The 12,378-nt window shown below is 35.3% G+C and overlaps 1 protein-coding gene across 3 annotated transcripts in view; it reads left to right on the forward strand.

The window, feature by feature from the left end:
* ANKRD12 (ankyrin repeat domain 12) overlaps positions 1 to 12,378 on the forward strand; it is a 140,647-nt gene that overhangs the window by 93,853 nt on the left and 34,416 nt on the right. For all 3 annotated transcript variants that reach the window (XM_090285805.1, XM_090285806.1, XM_090285807.1), the window contains one exon: positions 5,583 to 5,730. In XM_090285805.1, the coding sequence (XP_090141931.1) occupies positions 5,583 to 5,730 (148 nt within the window). The remainder of the gene's footprint in view (positions 1 to 5,582; positions 5,731 to 12,378) is intronic.

The raw sequence follows: 12,378 nt of genomic DNA on the forward strand, positions 1-12,378 counted from the left end.
GACTGCCACCATGGCCTGCCCAGTTAGGAATTATGATCAGATCACTCTCTGAAATTACTTTCTATAGAGTCCCCCCTCCTTTTTTTTGTCCACAGTTACAGTAATTAAATATATGGAGATAAGTATCTTTTGCTGCTTCCTCACCTCTCAGCCTTCATAGAATTGAATAGAGTTATGGCTTTTCTTTGGATTAGGCTTTGGTTTAAGTGGCTATTTTGATTGTCCATTCAGACCACTAAAACCTTCTCCATATCAATAATAAGGCTGTTTCACTTATCATTTATGTGTGTGTGGAGTAGCACTTCTAATTTCCTTCAAGAATTTTTTTTTTCATTCACAACTTGGCTTCCTGACCCAAGAGGCCTAGCTTTTTAGCCTTTCTGGGCTTTCAACATGACTTCCTCACTAAACTTAATTTCTAGCTTTCGATTTAAAGTGAAAGATGTACAACTCTTCCTTTCATTTGAGCACTTAGAGACCATTATAGGAATATTAATTAGCCTAATTTCAATATTGTTGTGTCTCCGGGAATAAGGAGGTCTGAGAAGAGGGAGAGAAACAAGGAATTAGCTGGTCAGTAGAGCAGTCAGAAAAATACATTTATCAATTAAGTTTGCCATCTTATTGGGCATTGTTTGTGGCTCCCCAAAACAATAATAATACCAAAAATCACTAGTCACAGATCACTATAACAAATATAATGATGAAAAAGTTTGAAATGTTCTGAGAATTATCAAAATGTAACAGACACAAAGTGAGCAAATACTGTTGGAAAAATAGTGCCAATGGACTTGCTCGAGTCAAGATTGCCACAGTCCCTCGATTTCTAAAAAATGCAGTATCAGCGAAGCACAGTAAAGCAATGTGTACTAAAACAAGGTATGCCTCTATTTTCTAAGTACCAGAAAACACCACAGTTATGTGTTGGGAATGCAAACACGAAGTCCTCATAACAACATGAAGTTTATGGTCTAAAATAAGGTGGTAAATGTGTTAATAATATTATTATTATATAGATTTACATATAATATAACACACTGTCAGTGGAAATAGGAGCTCAGAACAAGAAGAGATGGTAGGGAAGCAGAAATAATAACACTTGACCACCTATTTGATGTATAGGTATGAGTGAAAAATAAGAGGCAATGATGACTCCCAGCCTTCTGGCTTCAGTTACAGGTGCCGGTCACTAAGAATGGAAATAGGTAAATGATAAGGGTGCAAGTTTAATGAACTCTGGGTCCTATTGGCTTCAGCTATTGTATTGAAATACAAATATATTCAGTTGACTGTATCCAGTGAACATTTGGATATTTGGGTTTGGCACTCAGGAAGAGGATTGAGAAGGAGCAAGAGAATGAAAATTAATGAATGGATTGCATAATTGTTATCACATTTCAAGCAGAAAGGGTGAGATTATCAAAGAGCTTGACTGTAAAGGAAATAGAGGAGGGGAATATAGGTTTGAACAGTTTTTTGTTTTATCTATGTTTCATTTTTTTATTGCCCATTTTTTAAAGGTATAAGAAACATGAACTGGAAATATTTGCTTCTAGAAGGGAGCCAATCGAAAAGAGGTTAAAAATATACAAAGGAAGAGGATAAGGAGTAACACATAAAAGAAACAAAATGATGACTAACTGGACAGATCCTGGTTTTAAGGAGCCCAAAGCATACATAATTTGGTGGGAGGGAAGAGGATATCTTTAAGAATAATTTCAGACTAATGAATACAAAGTTAGATATAAGACCTTGTGAAGGGACTGGGAAAGTGAGGAGCTTTGAAGTTTAAGGTTCATTAGTTCTAACTAAATCCATGTCAGTTTATGATAGTTTAAATTCTTGAGAGGTGGGGAAAAAACTATTAGTATTATTAGCCATAAACAGAAGGAAATAGTTCTTTTGACATTCCTCTAGAATAAAGTTGAACCTTGAACGACGTGAGTTTGAACTACACATGTCTATTTAGCCCACGTGGAGATTTTCTTTTTTTTCCAGTAATATAGTAAGTGTATTTTTTCTTCCTTATTTTCTTTTTTTCTTAATTATTTTTCATTTACAGTTGGTATATACCCCAGTGATTAGATGATTATATAACTTACTACGTGATCATCCTGATAAATCCTGTACACATTTGAAATCATACAGTTATTAGAATATTATAAACTGTATTCCCTGTGCTGTACTTTACACCTCCATGACTATTCTGTAACAACCAATTTGTTCTTCTTAATCCCTTCACCTTTTCCACACGAATTCCCCTCCCATATGGCAACTTTCAAAATATTCTCTATTTATGAGTCTGTTTCTGTTATGCTTGTTTGTTTATTTTGTTTTTTAGATTTAATTGTCGATAAATATGTATTTTTTTGCCATTTTATTGCTAATATTTTTAATTTTTTTCTTAAAGAAGACACTTTTAACATTTTATGTAATACTGGTTTGATGATTATGAACTCCTTTAGCTTTTTCTTGTCTGGGAAGCACTTTATATGCCTTTCAATTCTAAACCATATCTTTGCTGTGCAGGGTAATTTGGTTGTAGGTTCTTGTTGTTCATCACTTTGAATATTTCTTGTCATTCCCTTCTGGCTTGCAAAGTTTCTTTTGAGAAATCAGCTGACACTCTTATGGGAGCTCCCATGTAGATAACTTACTGCTTTTCTTTTTCTGCTTTTAAGATTCTCTGTTTGTCTTAACCTTTGGCATTTTAATTATGATGTGTCTTGGTGTGTTCCTTTTAGGGTTCATCTTGTTTAGGACTCTCTGTGCTTCCTGGATTTGCATGTCTATTTCTTTTCACCAGGTTAGGGAAGTTTTTCATTATTTTTTCAAATAGGTTTTCAATTTCTTGCTCTCTTTCTCTTCTGGTACCCCCATGATGTAAATGTTTGAAGTTATCTCAGAGGCTCCTCACACTATCCTCATTTTGGGAGGGAGTGATTCTTTTTGCTTTTTGCTGTCAGGTTGGGTGTTTGTTTTGTTTTGTTTTCCCTTATATTCTATATCTCTGATTTGATTCTCTATTTCAACTACTTTACTTTTCATTCTCTGTAAATTATTCTTTATTTCAGTTAGTGTAAGCTTCATTTCTGACCAGTTCTTTTTTATCGTTTCTATGTCCTTTTTTATACTGTTGAAGCTCTCACTGAGTTCATCTATTCTTCCCTTAAGTTCACTGAGCATCCTTATAACCAGTGTTTTGAACTCTGCATCTCATAGATTGCCATCTCCATTGTGTTTAGTTCTTTAGACATTTGTTTTGTTTTTTCATTTGGATGGTTTTATTTTTGTTTTTGTTTTTTTGTCCTCTCATTTAACATAGTAGCTCTAGCTACTACATTAGAGTAGAGTAGCCTATTGTAGTAGATGTCCTGTAGGGTCCAGTGGTACAGCCTCCCCATTAACCTGAAATGTTGCTCCAGGTGCACCCCTTCACCACCATTGGTGCTGTGTATACCATCTCATTGTAATTGATCCTTGATTGATGTTGGCACATCCAAGGTCAGCCACCTGACTGGGAATTGAACCCACAAGACCCAACCAACTTGAGCCGCACTGGCTAGGGCCTGAGTTTACCATTGAGTGTATCCCTTTTGAAGGTGGTTGGGTGGTGCTTCGACATGGCTTGAAGTTGTCTACCAAGTACACTGGCTCTGGGGCCTCCCTGGAAGTACAGGCCAAGGTCAGGTCTCCACCTGTGTGTGTTCTGCCTGAAGCCACTCAATATGAGCTATAAAGGGATCTGCAGATGGCTGGTACTTGTCCTGGGCTTGGAACTGCCCAGGAGAGGCCAAGCTACAAACCAAGGCTAGCTGCTGCTAATGCTGAGCCTGAGGTTACTTGGGAAGAAATATGGGGTTCCCTGAGACCAGATGCTGCTTGTTTGAGAGATTTTAAGAAAGTCTGAAGCATGAACCAAGACAGGCCATTGGTATGGAAAAGCCATTCACAATAGTTTGGGTGGCCCCACAAGTATGGTGGGGCAAGCTGAACAGTGTGATTCACATTGGTTGAGACTCAGACATGGCACCCACCTGCCAGCTCCCATGGGGGAGTCTCAGAAAAGGAATACTGGTTCTGCCAACACCAGCACTTTTGTCTAGCAGAAAGCTGCCCCTCCACCCTTCACCCTGTTGCCAATTTATTCTTGCCCATATGTCCCTTGTGCCTTTCAAGCTGCTGCCCCAACACTGGAGGTCAAAGAGAGTGAGTCCTGTGGCTTAGTAGATTGAGTGCCAACCTGCAAACCAAAAGGTCATTGGTTCAATTTCTGGTCAGGGCACATGCTTGGGTTGCAGGCCAGGTTCCCAGTTAGGGGTATGTGAGAGGCAACCACATATTGATGTTTCTCTCCCTCTCTTTCTCCCTCCTTTTCCCTCTCTCTAAAAATAAATAAATCTTTAAAAAGAGAGAGAGTCCCAGGAAAAATAAGTCCCTGTGTGGGTCCTTTAAGAAGAACTGCCTGGGCTCCTATGGCCCTCCATTTCACTTGGCCACAATCCTTGCTAGTTTTCGTAGCCAGAAGTTATGGGGGCTTCTTTCTGGCGTTGGAAACCTGGGCTGGGGAGCCTGGTCTGTGGGACTTGGACCTCTCACTTTTCAGGGGGACCTCCAAAGCCCAGATATTTCTCCTGGTTTTTATCTGCCACATGTTGTTGTGGGACCAACCCATTCAGTGTGGCTCCTTTTTAAATCCTTTTTGTAGGTACTTCCTTTCGGCCAAATTTTAGGCAGTTCTAAATCATGGTTGTTCTGAAGTTTAGTTGCAATTTTGATGTGGTTGTGGGAGGATAAAAGTACTGAATTTACCTACACTGCTGTCTTGACTGATTCTTAGGATTTTCTTTCTTTCTTTCTTTTTAAATAATTTATTTATTTATGTTTGTTTGTTTATTTATTTATTTTTTAGAGAGGGAGAGAAACATCACTGTGTGGCTGCCTCTCACACACGCCCCCAACTGGGGACCTGACGTGCAACCTAGTAATGTGCCCTGACTGGGAATCGAAGGATTTTCTTAATTAAAAAAATTTTCTCTAGCTTACTTTATTGTAAAAATACAGTATATAACATACAATATATGTGTTAATCGACCGTTATCTGTAAGGTCAGCAGCGATTAGTAGTTAAGATTTGGGGGAGTTGAAGTTATACATGGATAGTCAACTGCGCAAGGGGTTGGCACCTCTAATTCCCATTGTTCAAGGGTCAACTGTATACATTTCACAGAGACAGGGAACTTGTTATTCTTGTTCATTGATTTATTTGCAAAAGTTGGAGCAATGCTTGTTAATAGGTTCTCAATAAATAACTTGTTAGAGTTAGAATGTATGCTGAAAGGGGAAGAAGCTGATAAGATTTAGTGCTAAAATAGCCCAGCTTAAATTTCAAGAAGGAAATTTCTTTGTAGTAGGTAAGATCATCAGATTGGGAAGGACAGTGAAAATGGAACTTGAACACATTAATTATGATTTAGAAGAGACACTGTAAGGAATGGTTGCAGAAGTGTAGATGAAACAGAAGGATGTTTGTTATGAAGACTCTCCAAAGGAGCTAAACCTTCCTACTGTTTAATGTTGCAGATAGTCAAACTGTTACTTCGTCATGGTGGGAATCCATTTCAAGCTAATAAACATGGAGAGCGTCCAGTGGATGTAGCAGAAACAGAGGAGTTGGAATTACTGCTAAAAAGAGAGGTGCCTTTATCTGATGATGATGAAAGTTACACAGGTTTGTTTCAGATCATTTATATTCAACTGTTCGTTTGACATGATGTTTAGTAGAACATTCTCCTACTTCATAATACATAAAATGTTTGAGTACCTTAGAATAATGCTAGCTATCTAGTAAGAATGGTGAATTTAGTAACCTTGTTATTTGCTACACATCCTCTGGGTAAATGGAGTCATGATGCCATTGCCCTATTTTCATGATTTTTTTCCCTACACTGTAAATTGCTGATTCAAGCCCACTGCAGAACCTGTCCCCATTAATAGCTACCACCTGCTAGTCTGACTTATTTTCATTCTTTTATAAATTAGAGAGCTACTAACAAAACCCTACCTGTCTTTTTCTAGCGTTAATGAATTATCTTTGCATTTTTACTCTTGTCATTTAGGTGGTTGAACTCTGGTAATTGTTGGAAGATAGAGGCACAGTTTTACAAACACAGTGTTTTTTTTAAGATTTTATTTTATTTTTAGAGAGAGGGGAAGGGAGAGAGAAAGAGACGGAAAGAAACATGGAAGTGTGAGAAATATATTGATCAGTTGCCCCTTTCATGCCCCCAACTGGGTGCCTGGCCTGCAACCCAGGCATGTGCCCTGACTGGGAATCGAACCAGCAACCTTTGGGTTCACAGGCCAGTGCTCACACCAGCCAGGGCTACAAACACAATTTTTAAAAGAAAACATAGACAATTTGAAATATAACAGAAAAACTTACTTGTATTAAAGAAAATCTTTTGTGTATAGATTAGGATTCACCATGTTTACAGTAACAATCAATGAAAAAGAATTTAGTAAGTCTTATAATGGACTATATCTCCAAAAAATCTTAAAGAATTCCTAGAAACAAGTAATATTAATATTATATTGTTATATGCAAGGAAATAAAAATCAAACCATACTCACTTAATATCAGTCATTTCCAGAAGGCAATCGAACATCTAGTTTTGAGGCAGTAAAGGTCTATGGTATAGAACAACTATACTTTTTTTTCTTAATTGAGGTACAGTTGACATACAAGATTATATTAGCTTCATGTATACAGCATAATGATTCTATATTTGTACATTGTGAAATGATCATTACAATAAGTCTAGTTAACATCTATTATTATATATAGTCACAATATTTTTTCTTGTGATGAGGACTTTTAAGATCTATTCTCTTAGTAACCTTTAAATATGCAATACATTATTAACTGTATCACCATGCTATAGATTACTGTAGATTTCTTTCCCATAACTTAATTAATTTTATATTTAAGTTTGTACCTTTGATGCCCTTAACTCATTTGCTCATGACCACCACCTTCAACTGTTGCAACCACCAATCTGTTCTCTTTAATTGTAAGCTTGGTTTTTGTTTTTAGTTTTCACATATAAGTTATATTATACAGTATTTGTCTTTTTCTGTCTCATTCATATCACTTAGCATAATATCCTCTAGGTCCATCCATGCTTTTGCAAATGGCAAAATTTTATTTTTTTATGGCTAGTGTTCTGTTGAAGAATGTACATTTTCTTTCTCCATTCATTCATCAGTGGGTACTTAGGTTGTACTGAACATGGGGATGCCTATATCTTTTCTAATTAGTTTTTGTTTTCTTCAGATAAATACCCAAAAGTGGAATTGGTGAATCATATGATAGTTGTGTGTTTAAGTTTTTGAGACACCTTCATACTGTTTTTCCATAGTCGCTATATCAGGTTACATTACAGCCCAGTGCTCAAGGTTTCTTTTTTTTCCCCACGCTCTTGCCAACATTTATTTCTTGTCCTTTTTATAATAGCCATTCTGACAGCTGTGAGATAATATCTGGCTGTAGTTTTGATTTACATTTTCCTGATGATTAATTGATGTAGAGCATCTTTCATGTACCTGTTGGCCATTTGTATGTCTTCTTTGGAAAAATGCTTATTGAGGTCCTCTGCCTCAGTTGTTGAAATCCTCTGCCCATTTTACAGTTGAATTACTTTTTTGCTGTTGAGTTGTGTGAATTCTTTATATATTTTAGATATTAACCCCTTCGTGTGTGCGTGCGCTCGTTTGTGTGTGTATGTGTGTGTGTGGTTTGTGTGTATGATTTACAGATGTTTTCTTCCATTCAGTAGATTGCCTTTTTATTTTGCTGATGATGTCTTTTGTTGTGCAGGAGTTAAAAACTCCAGTGTTTTATTATGAAAATTCAAACATACTGCAAAGTTCAAAGAACTGTGCAGTGAATACCCTGTACCCACCAACTACATTTTAGAGTTAACTTTTTGCTGTATTTCCTTTATTATGTCTATCTACCCATCAATCCATAGTATTTTTTGATGCATTTCAAAATAATCTGCAGACTTCTGTAAATACTTAAACATGCATTTCATTAACTAGATTCAATTTCTGTGTATAACTTTTTCTTTTTGGTAATATTTGTATTTGTGAAGTTAATTATTTATTTAATAAAACATTCTGAGTTTTGGGAAATTTATAGACCTGTATAATTCAACCTTATCAAGATACAGACTATCTCTATGGCTCCAGAAAGTTTCTTACACTTCTCCTACTTAGGCAGTTCCTGCCTCTACCTAATCATTTACACCAGTGGTTCTCAACCTGTCGGTCACAACCTCTTTGGGGGTCGAATGACCCTTTCACAGGGGTCGCCTAAGACCATCAGAAAACACATACATATTTACATATTGTTTTTGTGATTAATCACTATGCTTTAGTTATGGTTGGGGGGTCACCACAACATGAGGAATTGTATTAAAGGGTTGCAGCATTAGGAAGATTGAGAACCACTGATTTACACCCTTCATGATAAATAAAGATTATCTCTAATAGCTGATCAGTCTAAGGGGAATTTTTTGATGAAGAACAGGATATTTACATTGTCTTTCATATTACAAGAGAGGAAAGGATGAAAACCAAAGGTTATATAGTAGAGAAATTCAGCAGCACCTGAACTGTCTTCAAAATTAACATCATCAAAGGAGAGACAAATACACATCATGTGCCTTCAGATATGATATCATGAAAAGAATACATCACTTTTGTAGCATTCTGGCTGAAAATGCATAATCACAAAGAATTCTGGTTTTTGTTTTTGTTTTTCTTTCTAAAAATGGCGAAAGATTAAGAAATGTCAGCATTGTGAAAAACCAGTAGTGGCAGTGGAAATATTCCAGACTATCTAAAGAGATAGTAAGTTAAAGGCAATACCTGCTCCTAGACTGGTTCCTGTACTGGAGGGGAAATGATTACAAATAACAAGGAAGATGGACAGTAAGTTAGTGTTGTATCATTGTAAATTTTGAAGTTGACAACTGCACTGTGGTTACAAGATAATTTCCTTATCTCTTAAGAAATACTCACTGATGTATATAGGAATAACAAGCCATGATGATGTAATTTACCCTCATCTAGTTCAGGAAAAAAAAAATATATATATATATACACATGTATATATAGAGAGAAAGCAAACTATAGAGCAAGAGGCTAAACCATTAACATTAGACAAACTGGATAAGGGATATATAGTTTAGTAATTTTTATTTTTCTAATTTTTATGGGTTTGAAATTATTTCCAAATAAAATTTAAAATATATACAAATAAATAAAATTGCCTTGCTTTGTCTATTGAAAGCTCTAAAAGCAATGACCAAGACAGTAGCAATAATCATTCCTAGTGCCTAGATTATAATCTTGATATATTTTCTATTTAAAGGAAACCAAGCTTCTTAGAAAAAAATGATGATTCTAAGTCTGGGACAGGAAATATATAAGATGCGCTTAGAACACCTTGTCACAGGATTTCAACAAAGTTATCAAGGACTAATATAAGGTCTTGTCAGAAGGTCTTAGGAGACAACTTAGATCAATTTCCCCCTAGCCAAAGATGGCATAGTTTGAGCTTTGATAAAGATATTCATAACAAAGATTTTAAACCTATTAAATATGTTTAAATCCTTGAGTCCATGGTGATAATGTTTTTAATTAATCCATCATCAGAGAATCCACTCATCTTAAAAATTAGACAAAAGGGAGAAAAAATAAATAATTTATTTTTCCTTATATGAATTCTATCACTGGGTAACATCATTATAGGTGAGAAGTGTTTTTTAATAAGATTAAGGCAGATTTTTTAAAAATGAAAAAAAGTTGACAATTTTGCAATCCCCTTACTATAAGTTGCTAACATTAAATTTTTAAAAGAGAAGGGGAAAAAGCATTGCATGCTTCCTCATGAAAAAATACACTACCACTCTTCAGTCCTCAGGATCCAGCTGGCATTTTTAGGAAATAACAAGGTCAGAGAAACATGCTGAAGTAAACCAAGTAAAATCTAAACTGTAGGAAACCCAAATGGCTTTGTTATTTCAAGAGATAAACTGTATGGGAATGGAAAAGAAGAAGCTGTAGGAAAAAAATTAAAATACCTTAAGGGTCATATCAAACTTTAAAAAATAGGCAAGACTAAAAATATCAAGTATGTATTTAATAGGAGAGTTATACTTATGGTGGAATTTTGTACAAAACTTTGTTAAGATAAGTGTCACATTGACATTGAACTTCTAATTTGCAACAGTGGCAAACAGACTACTGCGACAAAAGAATAGCATAAGAGTCCTGTTCCTGACCAAGGTATTATGTACTAGTCAACATAAAAGAAGAATCTGCTTGCAGGCATTAAGGGTTTAAAGGTATATCAATATGAATATGTTCTTATATATTTTAAAAGAAATAATGGAAGGGTAGGGGTTGGGGGCTAGGTGAAAAATGGGAAGGGATTAAGAATTACAAATTGGTAGTTACAAAATAATCATGGAGATGTAAAGTACAGCATAGGGAATACAGTCGATAATATTGTAATTATGCCAGATGTTTTCTGGAAATGTTGGGAGGAGTATTTCATGAAGTATAATAGATGGTTGTCTAACTATTATATTATACTGTACACCAGAAACTAATACAAAATAACATTGAATGTAAACTAATTGAAAAACAAAATTTAACAAAAGAAATTATTGAAAAATAAACCAACAACTTAAAATGTAGTTACCTAATAGGAGCTAGGGGTAAAGGGAGGTATGTGAATTGTTACAATCTTTTGGAAAAACTGTCTGACAACAGCTAGCCAAATACAAGAGCTCTTATCTTTTGGAGATACGTACTAAAATATTTCCAGATAAAATAATATGAATGGAATATGCTTCAAAATGATTCAGGAATAGGATGAATACAGGGTATCGATTGGCCAAAGACTGATGGCTGTTGGAGCTGAGTAATGGATACATGGGAATTCAGTGTAACATTCTGTCTACTTATGTGTAAGTTCAAAGTTTATTATAAAAATGTTTTTGAAGATACTTATGCATCTTGTTCTAGCAATTACACCTCTGGGAATATACAGTATTTATTGTAGCACTGTTTTCAGTGGTAAAAAGCATAAATATAGAGTTATACAGGAGATTGGTTGTATAAATTAAGGTATGTAGCCACACCATGTACTGTTGTAAAACTATGAAAAAATATCTTAATGCTATACTATTGTTGAGTTAGAAAAATCAAGATGAATAATCGTAATAGGTCATTTTTGTAAAATGAACAGTGTTTTTAGAAACCAGTATGTATGTTCGTATATGTACATATATTTGTGTGACATTTTATAAACATAGAGAAAAGGCAGAAGCATGTATAACAGGCTGCTAGTAAGGCATATGTGGGGATAGGGGGTGAGTAGTAGAGAAAGGAATGATTTGGGTGGAGGGAAGGGAGTTGGGCACAGTCATGTTATAATATTTTTGTACACATAAATATATAAGACCCAGCAGAATCTTCTCTTACCTTGCATCCCTGTTTATTTAATCCCATATGCCCTTCCCTTCACAACTAACCTTAAAGTGCATTGTAGGGCATTTAAAGTGCACTCCATTGAATCTGTGTTTACTAACAACATCATTACTAACATGATCTAACTGCCAGATCCCTTAACTGTCTTTTCAGTCTCTGTAGAATTTAACTCTGTTAGCCACATTCTTCCTAAAATTTGCTTTCTCTGTTTCTGGGACATAATTCCCTGACTTTTACTTAGCTTCCCAAACTCTTTCTTCTCAGTTTTCTTCTAGAATCTGCCTTCACTTCTTTCTCATTCCCTTCACATATTCCCTTGTGTTGGTTTTTCCAAAGATTTTACTTTCTGGACCTTCTTATGCCACGTACTTTTCCAACTAAAGTCCACCCACACTTACAGTTCTATCTAATATATATATATATATATACACACATACATATATATATATATATATGTATGTATATATATATAGTGAAGCCTTCCAAATATCTCTTTATTCCATACCTTTCTCTTAAGCTTTGAACCTATATATTTAGTCATTAGCACTTAGAATTCACACAGAAATCAGTGTAGCTAAATGGAACTTCTTTTTTCTTCATTTAAACTCTTCTTATTTTTTCTTTCTCAATTAATGGTAATGTCAATTAGCTATACATATATCATATACTTGGTAGTCATCCTAAACTCCTCTTCCTCCTTCAGCTCAATTATTTAGCAACTTTTTGTTTCTATTACAGTTGTCCCATTTTTCCTTCGTTGCTCTCCTCTACCCCCCCACCCTGTTCTCCATATCCATGGGTCATTTATACTAGT

Source organism: Furipterus horrens, unplaced genomic scaffold (assembly GCF_987537825.1).
Source record: "Furipterus horrens unplaced genomic scaffold, mFurHor1.1.pri manual_scaffold_8, whole genome shotgun sequence".
Lineage (NCBI taxonomy): Eukaryota > Metazoa > Chordata > Mammalia > Chiroptera > Furipteridae > Furipterus > Furipterus horrens.